At 45.6% G+C, this 23,603-nt stretch overlaps 1 protein-coding gene across 1 annotated transcript in view; it reads left to right on the forward strand.

Annotated features, from left to right (window-relative positions):
* Positions 1 to 16,114, forward strand: part of STK4 (serine/threonine kinase 4) — a 96,088-nt gene extending 79,974 nt beyond the window's left edge. The window contains exon 11 of the mRNA XM_013968939.2: positions 11,849 to 16,114. Coding sequence (XP_013824393.2) covers positions 11,849 to 12,007 — 159 coding nt within the window. The 3' untranslated portion in view covers positions 12,008 to 16,114. The remainder of the gene's footprint in view (positions 1 to 11,848) is intronic.

Consider the following 23,603-nt stretch of genomic DNA (forward strand, 5'->3'; position numbering starts at 1 on the left):
GGTAGCCTTTCCCTTCTCCAGGGGATCTTCTCAACCCAGGGATTGTACCCTAGGTCTCCTGCATTGCAGACAGTTTCTTTATCAGCTGAGCCACAAGGGAAGCATATTAGCATGTACATCATAGTATTAGCATCATTCTTCCCGCTCCATCATTAATGATTCCAAACTTTATGCCAGATCTCTGGTTGGAGATAGTTTCTTTCTTCATGCTGCTTGCTCATTATAGAAAATATTTGGGACACAAATTTTAGAGAACAGTTTTACACCAGAGGAGTTAAGTGGTTTTTAACTCTGAGCTTGGATGAGCTTACTGCTAAGAATATGGTGATCACTATTTCTGGACCAAAAAACTAGGACACATGGTCTTTACAAAGAGTGCTTTCTGGTTTCTGAATTTATACACATTTGAAAAGTATTACTGTGGCATGAATTAAATCACATTTGATTATCCATAACGATTAAACATTGGTGGAAAAGAATAAAGGACTGTTTCAAAGCATCTAGGACACATACATATTAATACTTTTATTTTTCTGATTTAAGTTTTCTAAAAAAGATGACTTTGAAAAAAAAAGTCTTAAATCAGAAAAAGAAAAGAAAATGGCAAAAATCCCTGTTTAGCAGTTTTGTGGTTTTGCAGAATATAAAAGTATTTTACACACACACAGACACACCCCTATCTATCTAGGCCTAATTTTTTTCTTTTTGACAAGAATTTTGCAAGGAATTTAGGTCCCCAAACTTGATGGCCATTGCAGAAAGATGCTGACATGCCTTGCAGGTAGAACTTAACTGCTTTTGTTGCAGAGTCCTTTTATTCAAGGATATTGAGAGAGTGTTTCCTTGTGGGTGGGCTTCCCTGGTGGCTCAGATGGTAAAGCATCTGCCTGCAATGTGGGAGACCCGGATTCGATCCCTGGGTCGGGAAGATCCCCTAGAAAAGGAAATGGCAACCTACTCCAGTACTGTTGCCTGGAAAATTCCATGGACGGAGGACCCTGGCGGGCTACAGTGCATAGGGTTGCAAATAGTCAGACTTCACTTTCTTTCTTTCCTTGTGGGTATTTGGGTTATAAATCTCTGATCCTCCATTACAGGGGAGCACCCAGCAGTAAGGCTCATAGATGTTTCCAAAAATTGAGTGCTGTTCACTTACAAGTTTTACTACTTTGAGAAAGCCCACGCTGAAAAAACTCAGGCCTGCAAAGTAGCTTACTCAGAGAGCTTTTACTTTCCTTCTTTACCAGTTTTCTGTAAACATTGTTATTTTAGTGTATTTAGATTGGGTCTTATTTATCTCTGAAGATATCTTTGGAGACTATGAAATAAAGTGACATTAATTTATATTTCAGTCTTCAGAGTTTGCTTTAGGATTCTTTGAGCTTCTCTTATTTGGCAAGATAAGAGAGAAAAATAGCCTGGACTTTTTGGTACCTTGGAAATTTCCAGCCCCAAAAAGTGTCCAAAGGTACAACCGATAGGGATTCTTGTGTGACTAGCTGCTCCTTTCCTGAATTATTCAGCTGCATTAAAACAGCAGCTGCTTGGTGCAGTGGTGCTTTAGGTTTTCATATCCTCTGAAAGATTAATATCCTCACAAGAATGATGATATTGTTGATGTCTCCCTTTAGTGCTTTCAAATATCAGGGGCATCATATTCAGCTCTGTTCCCATACTCTTCCTCCTTTAGGCATCAACAATTATTTTATAACATTTCATTATTCTAGAAGGCTATGTGTTTGCTAACTTCCTGAAAGTTTTCCTTTTATAGTTTGGCTTCCTTCAGTGTGCAATCTATAAACCAATTTAGAGCCACTTAAAAAAAATTTATTTAGTTTAATTGGAGGATAATTACAGTATTGTAATGGTTTCTGCCATACATGAGTATGAATCGGCCATGGGTATACATGTGTCCCCTCTATCCTGTGACCCCCCCTCCCACCTCCCTCCCCACCCTATCCTACCAGGTTGTCACAGAGCACCAGCTTTGCGTGCCCTACGTCATGCATCAAATTTGCATCAAACTCGCATTGGTTATGTTTTACATATGGTAATGTATATGTCTCAATACACTCTGAAAGTAGAATTTTTCTTAAAAGAGCAGTGGTTAGCAGTCAAGACCAGCGTGGATTTTTCTGTCCATTTTCTCTTGTAACTTTACTGCAATCATGAGTGGATAAGCTGTTTGTTTTGATTTCGGCCTGCATTTATCAGTCTGGAGTAACTGACATAACCTTATTTAACACTCTTACATTATACTCAGGCTTATTTATTGATTCCACATTTTCAAAGCTTCTGCAAAGCCCAGTGTCTTACTAGTAATTGCTGGAACCCAGTAAAAAGTCAGTATCATTTTCATGCAAAAGCTTCAAGATTGAAGGATCTGTTTCTATATTAAATATTCATTGAGAACTCTCTTATGCTGTCCTGACTCTCTGAAAATAGATGTAGTTCCCACTCTTAAACAACTCCCACTTTTAGTAAAAGAAAAAGGGAATTGGAGAGAGACACGAGTGGGGGGTTGAGCTGGGCTGCAAGGTTGAATGGGCATTCCCTAAACCGAAGACAGAATTCTGTTCTGCAGAAGCCTGGAGGCATGAAAAACTATGGTACTTAAAGGAATTTTCAGTAGCTATTAGTGATACTGATACAGGAACTTACACATCCCTTCATTTACTCAACCTAATTTTATTAGCTCCCTGTGCCTCAGGTGTGATAGTGACTGGAAATAAGATTTGCATTTCATTTTTTTAAAGTTCTACGATTCAGTTAGTGCCCCTTCTGTGCACAATAGATGTATAAAAAGACAAAGTCTTTCTCTCAGAGACACTGACCACAGGGATTCTTCCTTCTCTTAACTGGAGTACATGTTGTCTTGATACAGACTGGGCTTGGCTTTGCTCTCAGCCAAGCAAGGGTTCATGTCCTAACCTGATCACTTACATTTATTGGTTCTGGGGTCAGGGGAGAAATTCCTGTATCTCCCTCAGTCTCAGTTTCCACCTCTGTAAAATGGATACTTATCCCGTGGATTTGTCTGAGGCTTCCATGAGGTGATACACGTAGAGGGCTGAGCACATAGCACTCGGTTCACAGCAGCTCTTGTTAGCAGTCGTTGGGCACTTGCTCAGTGATGCCTCATATTGTAGCTTGGTTCTGTGACTTACCTGCCTTGTTTATTTCTGCTTCTTGTGTGAAGGGACCCTGCCATATACTTTTTGTCCCGTATACACCCTTCCTTGGTCATATCCCTCTATCACCTGCATTCCTGCCCAGTCCAAGCCAAGCACAAGTGTCTGACACAGAGCTGGTACTCATTGCATCTTTATAAAGTTATAATGTTAAATATTAGCAATGCAGTACATCTTGAGATCCATTATTCTTTTATATTTGGGGTATGAAATTTCTTTTTGGGTTTTTGCTGTGAAAAGCCCCATTTATAAAGTCCGGGGGAAATCTGGGTTTGGTCAAAACCTGACTACTTTTGGCCAACAACTATTATGAAACTCACAGAACCAAACCAAACCAACAAGAAAAAGCAGGTGCACTGTGATTTCCAGAGTAAGCTGTGAAAGTTCATGCCAGAACAGAGTTGGAATAAATTCTAAGCATGTGAAAGTACTACTTCAAAATTCCATTTTGTCATGGAAGTTTAAGGAAGACTTTGAGAAAATCACAAATAACTAAGAGAATGCAAGTACTATATACTATAGTAAAACCCCATTATTTAAAGAAACATTGTCTTTTTATTTTGTTATTGTTTAGTCTCTAAGTCACATCCAACTCTTTGCCACCCCATGGACTGAAGCCCGCCAGACTTCTCGGTCCATGGAATTCTCCAGGCAAGAATACTGGAGTGGGTTGCCAGTTCCTTCTCCAGAGGAATCTTCTTGATCCAGGGATCAAGCCTGGATCTCCTGTATTGCAGGCAGATTTTGTACCGCTGAGCCACCTGGAAAGCCCACTTTTTGTTTATACCATTTGTCAAATTAATCCTTCACTCGCGCACACACACAGTTGATACTGAGCCCTCTCTGAGTGGGAGGCTCTTTGGATGCAATCTGCGGGTTATCGGAGGCCAGTCTTCTGACCCCTGTCAAAGCTCTTGTCATTGTCTCACCGTCCCTGCGTGGAGCCAGATTTATTTGTCTCACCCAGGCTCAAAGCCTGCATTTCATTCCAGTCATCTTAGTAAATACTTTACACACGTGCAGTCATGTCTTCTTTGGTTAGAATTCTGGTAACAGTTCCATGTATTGATTCGAAGGCATCATAAACTCAGAATGGGATTGCGGAAATAATTTACTGGTAACAGTTTTGCCACTTTTCTTCCTTATTGGAGAGGCATGAGGAAGGTTTTATAAGGTGGAAGCGTGATTTGGCATGACAGTAATTTGAATCAGAGGCAGTCACTTAAAATTCTCACAAGGCTTATTTAAGGAGCAAGATCTTTTGAAAGGGAATGGCCCAGTGCTTGCTTAATCCACACAAGCTGTCATTTACTTGTCAGCATCCTTGCTCTTCTGCATCACTGTCTTCTCACCTGCTGAGAGGGGACTGCATCATCTAGGAATCTTATCTTACTAAAGTCCACCGTCTCCAGTCTCGAATCCACCCCTAGATGGAGACAAGGTCACATCAAGAAAGGCTACCTATCTTTGGTGGATCTAAATCAGTGTCTTCAATGCCTTTTGCCTGATGTTTATGTGTTTTCTCTGTTGCACTTTGGCTAACCGTCTAGGGGAGGGTGTTAAAGACATGGAGTAGGGACTTCCCTCGCAGTCCAGTGGCTGAGACTCTGCACTCCCATTGTAGGAGGCCTGGGTTCTATCCCCTGTCACAGAACTAGATCCCACATGCCGCAATGATTGAAGACCCACATTTCACAAATAAGACCCAGCACCATCCAATAAATAAATAAATTTTGGAGTGGCATCCTGATAGCTTCCTCCAACTTTTAGCCTCTGTCGAGCTTCCTTGTCATCTTGCACATTCCAAAGGTGTGTTCTTTCATGGTTCTTGGCCACAGTAAAACATCACCCATGCCAGGACATCAGCCTGACTCACCTGTCCTGAAAAGATGATGTGCTTGAGTTTCTTTTTTAGGGACATATTGTGACACCATTCTCGCCATAGATTTCTAAGGTGAGAGTTTCTGGTAGCCACAGAGGAGGACCTAGAGATAGGTCCACACCCTGTACCTTGGGTTGTGTGTTCACTATGGGCCTCATTGCAGAGGCAGGAAGGAACTCTGCCGTACATGCTGATATGCTTAGTTTAGCCTGACTCTGCTGATTCCAGTGACTCTGCTCATTGTCATTGTAATCTCTGTGACTTGTCGCGTGTGATGACACACCAGCCGGATCTTCTCGGTTGTTCTTGAGGCCACTTGTGCAACTGACGTTGACACAGTGCCATTCAGAATCTCAGAGTTGCTAAGGCCATTTGAGAAGAAGTCACTTCCCGTCAGCCTCATGGATACATCCTGATGCTTGGAAGCTGAGGACTTGGCTGTCCTCTGGCCCCGAAGAAACAAGCCAGGTCCATCTGATTTGGGGTTTCTCCCACAGAGTTTGGGCTTCCCAGGTGGTGCTAGTGGTAAAGAGCCTGTTTGCCAGTGCTGGAGACATAAGAGACCCGGGTTCCATCCCTGGGTCAGGAAGATCCCGGGAGGAGGGAATGGCAACCCACTCTAGTATTCTTGCCTGGAGAATCCCTTGGACAGAGGAGCCTAGCGGGCTGCAGTCCATTAGGGTCACAAAGAGTCGAGCAGGACTGAAGCGACTTCGCACGCATGCACCGAGCTCACTGGAGATGCGTCTGTGAGTGGGGTGTGTGTCCTGTGCCACACTGAGCTCACCAAGCTCAGTTCTTACAACAGCAGCCACTCTTTCTTTTACTAACCTATTTGGTCCATTTTTTTTTTTTAAAGATTTAAGGTGGCAGCTCCCACTTGCCCTCTTTTCTTTCTGTGTGCACCAGACACTATGCTCTGTATTTGACCGGCCCCTCTAAGCCTCACAGCTGCCCTTGGGAAAATCCTGTTGTCCTCCTTTGAAAAAGACAGGTGAGGCACGTAGCAGAGACTTGTCCAGGGCCATCCAGCTCGCAAGGGCGCAGCTCCCTTGGAACCAGGGCCACCTGACTCAAAGCCACTGCTCTTCCCCTAAACCCACCCACTCCTCCAGCAGCTGTTCTGGATGAGATGGTCAGAGAAGGCTTGCTCGAGTTCTCTGGAGGAGTTCACCCCTGAGCTGAGGCCTAAAGGATAAGGAAGAGCTGGAGACAAGCCATCCATGCAGAAGGATCATTAGCTGCATAGCCTTTGAGGCCAGAAAAGTATATCTGACAATCTAAAATAAAGCTTAGCTAGAGGGTCCTGGGCAGCAGCAGGTAAGGAAGTTGGAGGGGACGATGGGCCAGAGGTGTAGGGCCATTGTAGACCCTGGTGAATTGTTGGATTTTTTTTCTAAGTGCAGTAGGCAACATAAGGGCAGCTCATTTCTATATTTTTGTTTGTGTCTAGGAGATGTTGTGGAGAAGGCAATGGCACCCCACTCCAGTACTCTTGCCTGGAAAATCCCATGGACAGAGGAGCCTGGTAGGCTGCAGTCCATGGTGTCGCTAAGAGTTGGGCATGACTGAGCGACTTCACTTTCACTTTTCACTTTCATGCATTAGAGAAGGAAATGGCAACCCACTCCAGTGTTCTTGCCTGGAGAATCCCAGGGATGGGGGAGCCTGGTGGGCTGCTGTCTATGGGGTCGCACAGAGTCAGACACGACTGAAGTGACTTAGCAGCAGCAGCAGCAGGAGATGTTGGTGGCCTGAATTGAAGGGTTGAAGGCAGAGATGAAAAAAATGGTTGGATTTGAGTCTTAACGAGTATTTCAGAGATCGGAGGATTGGATGTGCACAGAGAGGTGGTGACAGAAAGAGGAGAATCAGGGATGATTTTGAGCATCTGGGAGGATGGGGGCACCATTCCTGAGACAGGGAAGACTGGGGAGGAAGGAGAAGAGGTTGGGAGGTGAGGGAAGGGTAGGTCTCAAGACTTTTGGTCTGGATGTGTTGAGGGGCTGAGATAGCTGGCAGGATCTGATTGGGGTGTGTGAGTCTGGAGTTCAGAGAATTCTGGTCTAAAGGTAGAATTGTGGGGGTTGCCGGGTAGAGAGGAGATGCTAAATGGTGGCCCTCCCTTTAGCTAGTGAACACCCCTCAAGCCGCCTGTGCGGTCAGTGTGAGCATTTACTCTCCGAGGACTCTGGCTGCTGCAGAACTTTCACTGCAGGAAATCCATTTGAAATTTATTTATGCCACCAAGGACCACGACAGTGAAGTACTGTACTCGGAGCCATAAAGCCATTCTCTTGAGCTCATTTTCAGAAAAATCCGTATCTGGATGGTGTGACTGGCTGGGCATGTTCTAATAGGTCAGGTGTAACTTTAAGCTCCCAGGGACTTAGAGCAGTCTGAAGCTGGCTGAGATAAAGTCAGGGTGTTTGTTGTTGCCCAAAGATTAGAATCAAGGGCAAAAGATCCCCAAAGACATTGGAAACCTAGAAGCCTCGACCAGACACGCACACGCACACGCACACACACACACCAATGACTGTGAGAATTTCACTGGCAGGAAAATGAGAAGGAAGATGTAGGATCGGGCTTATCCCACTTGACGGCTTATAAGAAACACCTGAAGAGCATCTTAAGCGTCTGAAGCCCTGCCCCTCCCCTCCCAGGGAGCCTGATGAAGTAGCTCTGACTAGGGACACAGGAGTCTGCATTTTCAACAAGTGATTCTGATGCGGGTGACCCATGGGTTGTACTTTGAGAAACAATGAATTTCAAAAGACCTTTAAGATCATCTAGGCAGCCCTTTCTTACAGGCAGGGAAACTGAGGCCTAGAGGGAGGAGGGGCTCCCTAAAGTGGCAGGACAAGCTGGCAAGCTAGTGCAGTTCCATCAACTTTCTTTCTTTTCTTTTTCATTTCTTTTTAAAAGAATACTTGTTTGTTTTTATTTATTTATTTGGCTGCTCTGGGTCTTAGTTACTGTATGAGAAATCTTCATAGTTTCAGCATGTGGGATCTAGTTCCCTGACCAGGAGTTGAATCCGAGCCTCCTGCGTTGGGAGCTCAGTCTTAGCCCCTGGACCACCAGGGAAGTCCTGCCACTCAGTTTTTATCTGAATGGATGGACCAGAAGTAAGCCTCCCACCCCAATTCCCAACTCCCCTCTCTTCACTGTATGTTTTTCTTTTATTTTTTGTATCACCTTCTAATCTGAGTCATTTACTAATTTACTGTGTTACTTGCTGTATGTCTGTCTCACTTTACTAAAATGTAAATTTCACAAGGGCAACGATTTGGGGAGTTTTTGTTTTTCTTTTCACTGAAGTGTCCTCTGTGCCTTGGACAGTGCCTAGGCCATAGTAGGTATTCAGTGGATGTTTGATAAATGGATGGATGAAAACTATTTTATTAAACTATAAAGACTTGTTTTAACAGGCATTGTGGGAAAGCCCCAGCCCTTAGGCACTGTTAACGCAAAATAGAGTAGTATAGTTTCATTTTCACTCGTTTGACTGGTTTGGATCAGAGATTGTAGGAACAGCTTATTGATAAGAGATTTGTTATTTAGTCACCAAGTCATGAGGGGGGGTTAGAGAGGTTCTAATAATATTGTTAATAATAATAATATTAACAGCAACAAAAATCACAGTTATTAATAACATTGATAGCTACCATTTGTGACATGCTAAGATGACACCACCCTTATGGCAGAAAGTGAAGAGGAGCTAAAAAGCCTCTTGATGAAAGTGAAAGAGGAAAATGAAAAAGTTGGCTTAAAGCTCAACATTCAGAAAACGAAGATCATGGCATCTGATCCCATCACTTCATGGGAAATAGATGGGGAAACGGGAAACAGTGGAAACAGTGTCAGACTTTATTTTTGGGGGCTCCAAAATCACTGCAGATGGTGACTGCAGCCATGTAATTAAAAGACGCTTACTCCTTGGAAGAAAAGTTATGACCAACCTAGATAGTATATTCAAAAGCAGAGATATTACTTTGCCGACTAAGGTCCGTCTAGTCAAGGCTTTGTTTTCTCCAGTGGTCATGTATGGATGTGAGAGTTGGACTGTGAAGAAGGCTGAGCGCTGAAGAATTGATGCTTTTGAACTGTGGTGCTGGAGAAGACTTGAGAGTCCCTTGGACTGCAAGGAGATGCAACCAGTCCATTCTGAAGGAGATCAGCCCTGGGATTTCTTTGGAAGGAATGATGCTAAAGCTGAAACTCCAGTACTTTGGCCACCTCATGCGAAGAGTTGACTCATTGGAAAAGACTCTGATACTGGGAGGGATTGGGGGCAGGAGGAGAAGGGGACGACCAAGGATAAGATGGCTGGATGGCATCACCAACTCGATGGACATGAGTCTGAGTGAACTCCGGGAGATGGTGATGGACAGGGAGGCCTGGCATGCTGCGATTCATGTGGTCGCAAAGAGTCAGACACAACGGAGCAACTGAACTGAACTGAACTGAACTATCCACCAGATACACGCGACAAGGAAGTCCTGCACTGTGAGCGCCACACCTATTATGAATTCATCTGATTCTCATTTCAGCCCAAGGGTGGAGGAACTGGTATTGTCTGTTTTCCAGAGGAGAAAAGTGAGGCTCAAAGAGGTCAAGTTATTTGTCCAAGCCGACACAGCCAGTGCAGTTAGGATCTGTCCTGAGCTGTTAGTAACATCCAGTTTTAGGTTTGAGGTGTCCTCTCTTTGGAGAAGGGCTCCAAAAAAAAGCTAAAGACTAGGCAAGCATCGCTTTCTGGGGTGTCCCTGGGCCAAGAATACCAACCTCCGAGATGGTATAAAGCCACACAGGCTGGAAGCAAGATGGAGTTTTTCAGTCCGACTTTCCAGCATTCCCCCACCCTCTCGAGTCTTTGCATTCTCACTTCACAAAGAACCTTTCGTCTTGAACTATGCGGCTTTTCTCACGTCTCAGTCCGCCTCCCTGAAGCGGGCCAAGGGACATTCCTGTGGTGACTGGTCATTAAGCCATTTCTGCCGAGGCCGCTGGAGCGCTTCCCACTCCACCCTCTAAAGGGAGAGGGGACAGAAAGAGGTTCCTTCACCCACCTTTCGACCCCCCTCCCCTGCTGAGGCCTCAGGAAGGGGCCGGGAAAGCCGATGAGTCTATAAATCTCCTGTGACGCTTGAGTGAACCTTTTTTTCCTGAAGCACGGCGCCTGTCAGCTGGCCGTGAGCTCACAGAATCTCACCACCTGCTGTGGAGAATGTTGGCACTCATTCCCGCGCCTGCGCGCCTGGCCTGGCCTCGCTCTGATGCAGTGGACACTCCACACAGATGCCACGGCCACGAGGGCACGTGCCCAGCAGCTGCAGACCCAGGTGGGAGATGGTGCCCCCCGGCCGTGGCCAGGAGCGTGTGTTGGCACACGCGCTGCCATCTTGAAGCACACGGGGCTCCGGGCGCTGTGCCAGCAACCCGTCAACCCCAGTCTCATTTAATTCTTACAATAAACAGGGTGAGGCCATGTGGTCCCACTTCCATAGGTGAGGAAGCCCCGAGAGACTGGTCACTGGCCGGAGTCCCGCAGCATGTGCACAAGGCAGAACCATGTTTCCGACAGAGGTTGAGTGGGTTCTCAAGCCCGTGCTCTGCCAATCTGCCTTCTTCCAGTGCTGGTTAAGAGTAGGGACTCTGGGTTTGAATCTTGACTCTGCCACTTCTTTTCTTTTTTTTCCAAAGATTTTTTTGATGTGGACCTTTTTTTTTTTTTAAGCCTTTATTGACGTTGTTATACTATTGCTTCCATTTTTATGTTTTGGTTTTTTCGTTGAGAAACGTGGGATTCTAGCTCCCCCAACCAGGGATCGAACCCACACCCTACTACCTTGGAAGGCAAAGTCCCAACCCCTGGACGACCAGGAAAGTCCCTTGACTTTGCCACTTCTTGCCCATGAGACATTGGGCAGGTCATGAGCCACCCTCTTCCTTGGCTTGTTCATCTGTAATGTAGGGATAATAATACACTGAAATCACAGAATTGTCATGAGGATTGAATTAATGGATGTATAATATTAATATACATCAAGCACTCAAGTGTCTGGTATGTGGAGAGCACTGGGGAAACGTTCGCCTTTGTTATTAATGTAGATATTAGGTCCTCTTTTTTTCTCTCTCTGCCTGATGGAAACTTCATCTTAGAAGTTTCAGGGCTTCTCCAACTACTCCCCACCCCCTGCCCACACTCAGGGTTTGTGTCTGTATTCCTGAGACACAAGTGCTTACTTAGAGTGGTGCCCCAAGTAGATGCCAGCGATGACCAGTGTGCCATTGCCAAGACAGTGTGTGGAGGCGGGATGGTGGGGAGAGCAGCTGTCCTGGTGCAGCATCCAGGAGACATGGCCACCGTGCACACAGCCATCTTCTGGGTAGGATGAGAGCTAGGAGGGAGCCGTTCTGCTGATTATATACCAAGGTACTGTTCTAGTAGTGCCCTAACCATGAATCCAGTGTAATTAACTTACAACAGAGAGGGGAGGTGAAAGTCTCATTCATTAGGTTCCTGGTCAAGGAACAGTAAATCAGAGATTAGCACTTAGAACCCTTTCCGAGGGGGATTTCCCTGGTGTTCCCATGTTCAAAGCCGAGGGTGCTGGTCAGTCCCTGGTCAGGGAACTAAGATCCCACAAGCCAAGTGGCGCAGCCCCCCCACCCCCCAAAAAAGAGAAGACCTCTTCCTAGGATAGGTTGTTTCCAGAAGCCACTGGCCCGGGCCTTGTTGTGACTGTGCTGTCTGCCTCTGTCGTAGCTGAAGAGCTGGACGGTGGAAGACCTTCAGAAGAGGCTCCTGGCCCTGGACCCCATGATGGAGCAGGAGATTGAGGAGATCCGGCAGAAGTACCAGTCGAAGCGGCAGCCCATCCTGGATGCCATTGAGGCCAAGAAGCGGCGGCAGCAGAACTTCTGAGGGCGGCCCAGCCCCAGGCCGCCAGTGAACTCCGGCTCACTCGCCCCTCCAGCTCGCCTCCCTCATCTCTCCAGAGCCCCCTCTGCGAACTCAGGAACCAAGAAGGTGCGCCAGCAGCCAAGGCTGCAGAGCCAGTCAGCACGCCACCCCGCCGTGTGTATTTGAAGTGGACAGGTATATATCATTTCCCAGGACTCACGCGGGCGCTTTGAACCTCAGACTTTCCCACCCCAGAACCAGAGACTCCTCGTCGAGTGAGAGCTGGGTCTCTTTGTTTTTCTTCTCCCAGTAGCTTTCAGTGGTTCTTTTCTGGAAGACTTTTTTAAAATATATATATAAATATGCACATATATATATAAATTATAACTAGATTCCCCACGTGGTGTGGTGGCATCTCTGTACAGGTACAGTTTTAAAACAGTTGCCTCTTTTCTGTAAGATGACGGTACTATGGAACACGAGGGCAGAGGACACCAGGAGGCTGCGGGGGCCCTCCACGCCCTGGAGCCGGCCTCACCCTCTGGCTGGGCTGTGCTGAACAGATGAGGTCGGGGTCAGTTCCTTCGCCACGCTTTCAGCCTTACGCGGGCCACCCCTGGCTTCCAGAAGCTATTAGTGATGTCCTGGGAAAGACAATTTGCATTGGCTTTCTGAGTCCCAGGAGAAGCCTGGCGCCCTCCTTGCGAGCTTGGCCTTTGCAGTTTCAACACCTTTCATCCACCTCCACTCTCCCAGCTGCCTAGAGTCACAGCACAGACACTGCCCAGTGCCTTAAGAGGAGACGTGATCCAAGCGAGGGCACAGGCCTACCCAGAACTCCCTGCAAAGTGGGGCTGCATTCAGTCTGCAAAAGGGGAAAAGGCTTTCCAAGTTCTCGTCATTCACGTGAAGGTGACACCCGTGGCATTTTGCTCCATGTTCCTTACAGACGGGTAGGGGGCGTTGCTTTTGTGACCACATTCAAACATGTGACTCTTTTCTTTTTTCATTTTTCTGCTTGGGGTCTGGAAAGGGTTAATGAATATCAGACCAAGATTTGTCCTCCAGGAGACTCAACCCAGATGTGTAGGATGCCAAAGCTGGAAGGGACCATGTACATATCATCTGGCCTGATGGCAGCCCAGAGCAGGGAAGTGACATGGCCCAAATCATGAAGCAAATGAAAGAGAGCACTGGGACTGGATGGTGGGGCCCTTCGCTCCTGCTTCACTGGGCTAAGCAGCCCCTTCTCTGAAGGAAGACACTCACGTCCATTTTGGTAAGGTTCCAGGGAACCCTGCTAATGGGAACTTGCCTGCCTTTGTCTCTTCAGTAGGCGACTGGCTGTGAAGAGATTCCCACAGGGAGCCAAGATCATTCCGTTTCAGCCATCCCACAAGCTCTACGGCATCTGCCGGGTAGCACACGAGCACCACCCAGGTAGACGCAGAGCCTAAAGCAGGTCATAGGGTTTTGCAACAGACAGCACTGAGCCATCCCTCTGCAGCTTTGGCTCGAGGCCACGTGTCCCTTAGTCACATGGCCGAGAGCAGACAGTTGGGAAAGGCAAATGCCTTTTTATTTTTTAGAACCTCTTCCCCTCAGATAGGGGAGCCGTGACTGGGTTGCACCTAAGGATACTGTAATTTGACTCCATTGTTGCTCTTGCTGCCCAAACCTGGGAATCAGTGGAGAGTCAGGGATGTTCCTCTTCTGTGGCCAGATTCTGTTCTTCGCAGTGACAGCAAGTTATTGAAAAGGCAAGGGGCCATTGCTTGTCTGCAGGGCTTGGCCAGTTATGCAGCTACTTGGCAGATACAGAGAACAGAGGACAATTTGAGGATCCTGCTATAATAATAAAGGGCAGCTAGCAATCATGACCACTTACTATATGCCAGGCACTGAGCTAGGTAGGTAGGCTCTTTATGTCAGCTCCAACCTCCCCAGTAACTCTGTGAATTAAGTATTTTATCTCCATTTCATAGAGGATGAAGCAAGTTCAGAGAGAAAAAAAGTTCTTTCCGTAGGTGGTACACCTAGTAAGTGATAGAATCAGGATTCATAGCATCACCAAGTGGGACCAGTATTTACAGGGAATAGGAAAACCACAAGTCTTTTTAAAAATTTTATTTTATTCACATATAGTTGATTTACAGTGTTTTGTTGGTTCTGCTGTTAGTGAAGTGACTCAGTTACACATGCTTTTTCATACTCTTTCCCACTGTATTTTATCGCAGGATATTGAATATAGTTCCCTGTGCCATACAGTGAGACCTTGTTGTTTATCCAACCAGCCTTCTTAAAAATGAAGTGACTGCTTTTCTTGCACAGACTAAAAAAACCCAGGTTGGCATTTTTAGGTTGGGAAACCACTGAATCAGTCAAGTCCGACAGTCAAGTGAGTTAAAAAACCAAGTATGGAGCATGAATTTCCCTATACCATCTGCTGTGCTAATTAACAGTCCTGCCTCAGTTTCCCTCTCTCCCTCCCTCCCCCTCTCTTTCTTGTTTTTTTAAAGGATTTTGCACTTGGCCAGACAGGAGAGAAATGCCCATTTTCTCCCTTCCTAAGCTAGATCCAAGTAACAGAAGGTTCAGTTTTTCCCCATAAATATTCTCGGGTGATGAGTCTTGATCTGAAGTTTATTTTGTTTCAGCTCCTTGTGTGCGTCCACCATGCTGGTCCAAAAAGCGCATCGCTCTCCAGCTGAGCTAGACAGAGCCCTTTGGCCAGAAGTCAATTTATTTTGGATGAGACAGATTTTCTGACAAGGTGTGTTTGTTTTCTTATGCCAGGAAGGCAGAGAAGTCAATCCTAGCCATTTTTCTCCTTGGATACTAAATTCATGATAGGTCAGCTGGCTTCCTGTAGAGCCCTGAGCTTCAATCACTTGTGACTCCAGCTTCCACAGAACTCTGGGCCTCTCACTTGTTCTCCTCTAATAAACAATGACCCAGACCTAACTGTGTCTTTTAAAAATCTCAGATCCTCCAGGAATATCTTTATTGCTTCCTCATCAGTAAATTTTGCAGCAAATTTCTATTTTTATTTTTTGTTGTCTGTTCTCCCAGCCACCAGCTGATAGACAGATAGATGGACTGGTGGATAAATGTTTGGTGTGATGGATAAATAGATAGATATAGACAGAACCAATACTCTGAAGCAACTTAAGAACTATGGCCTTGATTCCTTGAAGCTGTAGGTTCTGACCCAGGAAACATTTACTTAGCACCTGCTGCCAGCAATTTATTATACCATTTCAAACTCAATAGCACTTACTGGTATCAGGAATGACAGAGGTGACACCAGTATAGACCCCATAGATACTAAAAGGCTAGTAACAATTTTATGAACAACTTAAATAAAACAGACAAATTCCTTGAAAGATACAAAGTACCAAATCTCACTCAAGAAGAAGGAGATAGTCTGAACAGCCCCACATCTACTAAAACTTAATATCTCTGAGAGATACAGGTGTCTTTGTCCTCGTTTTACGAAAAGGAAACTGAGGCTCCGAGAGGTAAAGTCTGTTGCTCAAGGTCAGGTAACTGGAATACAGCAGAGCCAGAGCTCATATCCAGGTCTTTTCTTCCAGTGCCCTTTCTAGCATACCATGTTGCCTCTAAAGACTGCAGCTCCTTTTTTTTACCTGAAAATTGTTCCTGCCCAGTGCACATCCTATCATCCCATCCTTTCTTAAGCACTGTGTCTGTGTTTTCATCAGGATTATAGTCATTGTATTTGGAATTGATGTACTTTTTTGTGTTTGAGGGGGGAAAGAAAATCTCTTCCACCAGCTTGCACTCGGACCAACTTGGAAAAAAAAAAACTTAAATGCTGTTGCAGATGTACAACTTAAAAATGTGAAGTTTGTAGCTTTAACTTTTTGTAACAAAAACTAATAACACTGGCTTAAGTGCTGACTTGAAATGCTATTTTATAAAGTTTGGATGTAAATAATCAATTGAGGTCAGCAGTTTGTATATGTATGAGACATAGCTTCCTCCATTGCCCTTTTTTTTTTTCTAAAATTGAGATGCTTCCTATGTGCTTTTATGTTAGAATTGTTCTCCCTCCTTCCTCCACTTTGTCACCTTTGTTTTAAATAAACTGTCCTTTGGACCAGAGACTGTTCTCTTTTTAAAAACAGCATCCTCCATCTGCAGCCTGGATGATGGTATTGTGAACCACTGACTCTGTGCTGTGTTTATTCTAGAATCCAATGCCAGGGGAGAGGCAGGTGGCGTAGGGAGTAAATTTTTGTTGGACACCTGCTACGTGCCAGGTACTGAGCTAGTTGTCAGGGGTTCAAAGATGGAACTAGACACAGCTCTGGCAGGCCACTCGGGGAGTCAGTCCAGTCCACGAGCACACAACATTGACAATATTATGGCAGAAGGAAGTACACAGCCTGCAGACACAGGAGGAAGGAGCAACAATCAGTTCTTCTGGGATGTCCAAGGAAGCTTTACTGGAGGAGGTAATAACATCCTGAACTTACTAATACAAAATGAAAAAGAGGGGATTTCCCAGGTGATCCAGAGGTTAAGACTCCATGCTTCCACTGCAGGGGGCATGAGTGATTCCTAGTCGGGGAACTAAGATCCTACATGCCCCAGAGCAACTAAGCAACTTCTCTCTAGTTAGAAAAGCCTGTGCACCTCGACTAAGAGCCCACATGCTGCAACTAAGACTTGATGCAGCCAAAAAAAAATAAAAGATAAAGCAGAGTAATAAGGTTGAGAGCAGTGTGTGTGTGGCGATGGGGGAAATACAGCTCTACACAGAGTGATCTGTGCCTGCCCCAGAAAAGATGACTTTTGAAATGAATAACAAGAAGCCAGCCAGGTGGAAGGCATGGACGATACCCATTCCAACCTGAAGGAACAACAAGAACTAAGGCCCTGAGGCAAGAACAAAAGCTTGACTTGCTAGAAGGACAGTCACTGTTCCTGGAACAGAGTGTTTGAAGGAGTAGGTGAGGTGAGTAGGTGGCAGTGAGGTCAGAGGGGTGAGACAGGGCATGCAGGGCCATGTGGTCTATGGGATGGGGTTTGGATGTTTATTCCTGATACGACGGAGGCCATCAGAGGGTCACTATCCAGCCCCATGCACGTGTATGGGGTAGCTACTCTTTATCCCTCAGCATTTGTCTCAGCCAGCATCCTGCTTTGATGAATGATATAACTGAGGCCCCAGATTTGGCCACATTGATTCTGAACTCAAATTCGGGTTTCTTGACCCCAGCTGGGGCCTCAAGTAGAAGAATGAGCCTGACTTGTGATCTCTGGACAGGCAGCTACTTCCTTTCCTAGTGCCCTCTGTGCAGAGTTCCTTTACTAAGGAGAACACGAGCTCTGAAGGGGATTGCTGAGCTCTCTTTCCTAAGTATATTTTGAGGGTTAATATGTTACAGTATCAGGCATTTTCACATGTATTATCTCACTTGATAATAATACTCTGAGTTGTAGGAGTTTATTAGATCAAGACAAGTGAAGAACAGGCTTAGAGAGGCAAAAAAAATCCAACTAAGATCACACAAAGAAAAAAATCCAGCTAAGATCAATGCAAAGAAATAGAGGAAAACAACAGAATGGGAAAGACTAAAGATCTCTTCAAGAAAATTAGAGATACCAAGGGAACATTTCATGCAAAGATGGGCTCGATAAAGGACAGAAATGCTATGGACCTAACAGAAGCAGAAGATATTAACAAGAGGTGGCAAGAATACACAGAAGAACTGTACAAAAAGGATCTTCACAACCCAGATAATCACAATGGTGTGATCACTCACCAGGAGCTAGACATCCTGGAATGTGAAGTCAAGTGGGCCTTAGAAAGCATCACTACGAACAAAGCTAGTGGAGGTGATGGAATTCCAGTTGAGTTCTTTCAAATCCTGAAAGATGATGCTGTGAAAGTGCTGCACTCAATATGCCAGCACATTTGGAAAACTCAGCAGTCGCCACAGGACTGGAAAAGGTCAGTTTTCCTTCCATTCCCAAAGAAAGGCAATGCCAAAGAATGCTCAAACTACCACACAATTGCACTCATCTCACATGCTAGTAACATAATGCTCAAAATTCTCCAAGCCAGGCTTCAGCAATACGTGAACCATGAACTTCCAGATGTTCAACCTGGTTTTAGAAAAGGCAGAGGAACCAGAGATCAAATTGCCATCATCTGCTGGATCATGGAAAAAGCAAGAGAGTTCCAGAAAAACATCTATTTCTGCTTTATTGACTATGCCAAAGCCTTTGACTGTGTGGATCACAATAAACTGTGGAAAATTCTGAAAGAGATGGGAATCCCAGACCACCTGACTTGCCTCTTGAGAAACCTGTATGCAGGTCAGGAAGCAACAGTTAGAACTGCACATGGAACAACAGACTGGTTCCAAATAGGAAAAGGAGTCCGTCAAGGCTGTATATTGTCACCCTGCTTATTTAACTTATATGCAGAGTACATCATGAGAAATGCTGGGCTGGTAGAAGCACAAGCTGGAATCAAGATTGCCGGGAGAAATGTCAGTAACCTCAGATATGCAGATGATACCACCCTTAAAGTTAAGAGGAGCTAAAAAGCCTCTTGATGAAAGTGAAAGAGGAGAGTGAAAAAGTTGGCTTAAAGCTCAACATTCAGAAAACGAAGATCATGGCATCCGGTCCCATCACTTCATGGGAAATAGATGGGGAAACAGTGTCAGACTTTATTTTTGGGGGCTCCAAAATCACTGCAGATGGTGATTGCAGCCATAAAATTAAAAGACGCTTATTCCTTGGAAGGAAAGTTATGACCAACCTAGATAGCATATTCAAAAGCAGAGACATTACTTTGCCAACAAAGGTCCACCTAGTCAAGGCTATGGTTTTTCCAGTAGTCATGTATGGATGTGAGAGTTGGACTGTGAAGAAAGCTGAGCACCGAAGAATTGATGCTTTTGAACCGTGGTGTTGGAGAAGACTCTTGAGAGTCCCATAGACTGTAAGGAGATGCAACCAGTCCATTCTAAAGGAGATCAGTCCTAGGTGTTCTTTGGAAGGAATGATGCTAAAGCTGAAACTCCAGTACTTTGGCCACCTCATGAGAAGAGTTGACTCACTGGAAAAGACTCTGATACTGGGAGGGATTGGGGGCAGGAGGAAAAGGGGACGACAGAGGATGAGATGGCTGGATGGCATCACCGACTCGATAGACATGAGTTTGAGTGAATTCCGGGAGTTGGTGATGGACAGGAAGGCCTGGCATGCTGCAATTCATGGGGTCGCTGAGGGTCGGACACGACTGAGCGACTGGACTGAGCTGAAGATCACACATCTCCTAGTAGAAGAGATTCAAGCCCAAGGCTCTTTGGCCTCAGAGCCCGTATTCTTTACTTTGAACCACATGGTAATGCTCAGTCTCCCATCACATACAAATAATTTTCATACCTTCCCACCTGAGAACAAGCCAACATAGGAAAGTAGAACAGGGAGAGAGGAGCTGGTGACCTCAGTTGAACCTCTGGAACCCCTGTACTTAGGACACCTTGTTGGGTTTCTGTAACTTGTAACTGAAAGAACCTTACCAATCCGAGAAGGGAGGAAGAACTGGGCTTTGGCTACCAACCCAGTTGGAGGTTGACTCTGAGATGGGCTTCTTGGAGACCAACAGGTCCCATCCAAGGTCATGCAACTGGTAAGTGGCGGAGCCAATATCTGAACCAGATCTGACTCCAAGAACAAGCTGTGCCCAGTCCCTCCTCAGTGCTTGGATTTCCTGAAGGTTCTGAACCTATTCCTTTGGAAAAAGGGTACCAGTCAACACCTGTCCTTGTCCTGCTCCTTGTTTCTAGCAGTCATGATTCTGAAAGACACTGTCCTTTTCATCTCAAAGGCTCCTGCCATATGAGGTTAGCTTCTCAGCTTATTAAAACTTTCTGGAAAATTCTTTCTACACTGAGGCACAGGACTTGGTTGGCCTGAAATAAGAAGGCTGGTAGTCATCAAGGACCATCCCAGCCAGCACCTAAGTACAGCGTCCAGAATCCAGAGGAAAGAAGAAATTCATAACAGGACCCACATTTCAAAGTCACTTCCTTCAGCGATCCCTGGGGAGTTAAGTTTGGCAGAGGAAGTGATGGCAGTGGGCCGTGATGCCAGGTGAGAGCACTGCAGTATTAGGAAGCCCGAGTCTGAATCCCTGATTCATTGCTCTTTTTTATTCACTTCTTCTTGACTATGACTAGTTTCCTGAATCTGCCCAATAATGATTACACTATTTTATTACCGTTGCTGCTTTCCTGCAGGGTTATTGTGAGAAGTATATGAGATAAAGGATGTGAAATCACTTTAACTGTAGTCTGCCAGACACATGAAGGGTGGTTATTATTAGTCAATAAGAAGTGAAGTCGCTCAGTTGTGTCCAACTCTGCGACCCCATCGACTGCAGCCTACCAGGCTCCTCTGTCCGTGGGATTTTCCAGGCAAGAGTACTGGAGTGGGTGGCCATTTCCTTCTCCAGGGGATCTTCCCGACCCAGGGATCGAACCAGGTCTCCTGCATTGTAGACAGACGCTTTACCGTCTGAGCCACCAGGGATGATCTTTACTCAGAGCCTCAAAAAGTACCTTATGAGTCAACCAGCTTCCCTTCCACCTCCACTTTCCAGTATGAACACAGTGTGTGTGTGTGTGTGTGTGTGTGTTAGTCGCTCAGTCGTGTCCAACTCTTTATGACCCTGGACTGTAGCCCACCAGGCTCTTCTGTCCATGAGAGTCTCCAGGCAAGAATAATGGAGTGGGTAGCCATTTCTCTTCTCCAGGGGATCTTCCCAACCCAGGGATTGAACCTGGGTCTGCTGCATTGCAGGCAGATTCTCTATGATCTGAGCCACCAGGAAAGCCCGTGAACACCCTGCTTGGTCCTTATTTGAGCTAAAAATCTCATCTCCACACAAACAAACTCAAGTATGACTGTGGACCTCCCTGGGTCTTTGTTTTCTGATCTGTAATAGATTGAGGATGCGGCCCTGACTTAAGCCACTGTGATAGTTACAGATCACCACCCAACACCCAGGCTTGAGTTTTTATTGATGGACTGAAGCATACACAACTAACCTGGAGGAAGGACTCTGGCATGAGTGGAATGTGAACATTTCTCTTGCAGAAGGACTTGCGGCCATTTTCCAGGGTAACTGGGTGTGGAAGAAAGGGAAAGACCCAAATCTTTTAGGGAACTTTGGATGAAGACTTTGAGCTATTAACAATTTGGGGGGACCCAGATGACCGCCGTAGGTCCACCAATCATGTGAAAAACCATGTTTTGACCTTGGTCTCTGTCACTGGAGTTCTAGTGGGATCCCACAGCTATCCTGTATCTTCAGTTTGGAGTGATAGCTGGAAAAGATCCCTACATTGGCTCCCAGACCCATGGAGGCCATTATAATACAAAAGGCCAATAGAATTCAATTAACTGTTTCAAAATAGAGAACTTAACAGAGATCCCACATCTTTCAGGGAGGCTGAAAGATTAGTGCTTCTACCAAAACTCCTGCAGGGTGATGACTCCTATCAAAACACCATTAGGGACTTCCCTGGTGGTCCAATGTTTAAGATTCCTTGCTCCCAATGCAGGGGGCCTGGGTTTGATCCTTGGTCAAAGAACTAGATCCCATATACTGCAACTAAGACCCAGCATAGCCACATAAAATTTTTAAAGGATGAGATAATAAAATTAAATAGAATTTTAAACAACAAAACCGTTTTTTCCCTGTTTGGTGCAAAATTAGAAGAGTCTTAGAAAATGACATTAATCAAGTGTCAATTCCAATCTTAGCTTCTGTGTTAGAAACATGCTCCTAATTACAGTCCCTGGAGCTAATATACATCTAAGGGAATATGACCCTGCTCACACTCTGATTTTGGATTTCTGGCTCCCAGAAATGAGAGCCAGAAATCAACAAATTTCTGTTGTTTCAAGTTTGTAGAAATTTGAAGCCACCAGAAACTAATACACCTTCCAATAAATTAAGTATCATTTTAAGGAAGTCAGTTTCTCTTGCTTGCAAACAAAGAACTCTAATTGTAACTGTTGTTCATCATTTCAATTATTTACTCTAATGAATTATGCTTTCTAAGTAATCAGCTGGATTCCTGTTCTTATCACTTATGTGCTAAGTCAATTCAGTCCTGACTGTTTGCAATGCTATGGACTGTGACCTGCCAGGCTCCTCTGTCCATGGGGATTCTCCAGGCAAGAATACTGGAGTGGGTTTCCGTGCTCTTCTCCAGGGGATTTTCCTGACCCAGGGACTGAACCCGCATCTCTTATGTCTCCTGGACTGGCAGGCAGGTTCTTTACCACTAGCACCACCATCGCTTATAAACTGTGCCTCATTGAAGACTAGAACCAGAGACTGCAGATTCTGAGTCACTCCACATGTCACCCTCCGTCCCTAGTCATCCAGAAAGCACACCAGGCAGCCAGCTTCACACAGGCAGACACAGGTCCCTGGACCCAGACTCTTTATTTGCATCATGGTTTTCACTGATACACAGGAGAGGAAGTAATTTGTTGCTTTTCTGCCAGGACCACATGCAGCCTCGTGATGGATGCAAGCCAGACGATGCTTCCCTGAGCTTTCCTCAAACCCGCTCTAGGGACTCAAAGGCTGGAAGCTATCTGGCTCCTTGGTATGTTCAGCAAGACTGTAAGGGTGGTGCATGCAGCCCTTCAGGTCTCTGTGCCCTGACCTGGGCAGAGCCGGGCTAGGAATTATGTGAGTGTGTAGGAGGGCTGGTGTGTGCGTGGTGAATTCATAGGCAGCCCCTTGGCTTAGCTCCAGTCTCTGCTCCAATCTGGAGACTCAGAATCCACCTACCTGTGGGGGCTGCCTGTGTACTAGGCCCTGTGTGGGACCCAAGGCCTTCGCATATGCTGTTCCCTCTGCTTGAAACACGCTTCCAGGCACCCCATTGCCTGATTTGGTATTTATCCTTATGATGGGGTGACCACTTGCTCAGAAAAGTCTCCTCTGACCTTCCTGGTTAATGGTCCCTGCTCCCTTACAGGCTTACAGTTCCCTTTACTTCATAAAATGATTATATATTTATGTGATTATTGGATTAAAGTCCACTTCCTCCACTAGTCTATAAGCTTCACGAGTGTAGGGATATATATTTTGCTCCCCATTGTATCTCTGGAACCTAGTAAGCAGTTAATAATTCAAAAGCCAGGCAGGTGACGCAGATCTGAGAAGCGGTGGGGCTGATACAGTGGCGCCTGTGTGTATGAGGAGGTGCAGGGGAAGCGGGGGTGGCTATGGGGAACTGGAGAGCGTGTGCCTGCCCCAACGACGTCTGCATTAAAAAAGACACTAAAAATACTGTTCGGCCAAACAAAGCATCTACAGGCCACACATGTAGTCCCAGCTTATGCCCCTTCCAAAAGGTATTGGTTGAATGAGTGAGGAAAGAATCTATAAGGAAATCATTTTTAAATCCTCAAAAAGCAAGGAGGAGGGAGGCAGAACCTCCTTTTCGATCTCAATTTCTCCCTCTTTCTTGAGGACGAGGTCTCTTTCTATTTCTCTTTCTCCTCAGCGCCCAGCATCCTGCGGACTGTACTAATTGGTCAA

Source organism: Capra hircus, chromosome 13, assembly GCF_001704415.2.
Source record: "Capra hircus breed San Clemente chromosome 13, ASM170441v1, whole genome shotgun sequence".
Classification (NCBI taxonomy): domain Eukaryota; kingdom Metazoa; phylum Chordata; class Mammalia; order Artiodactyla; family Bovidae; genus Capra; species Capra hircus.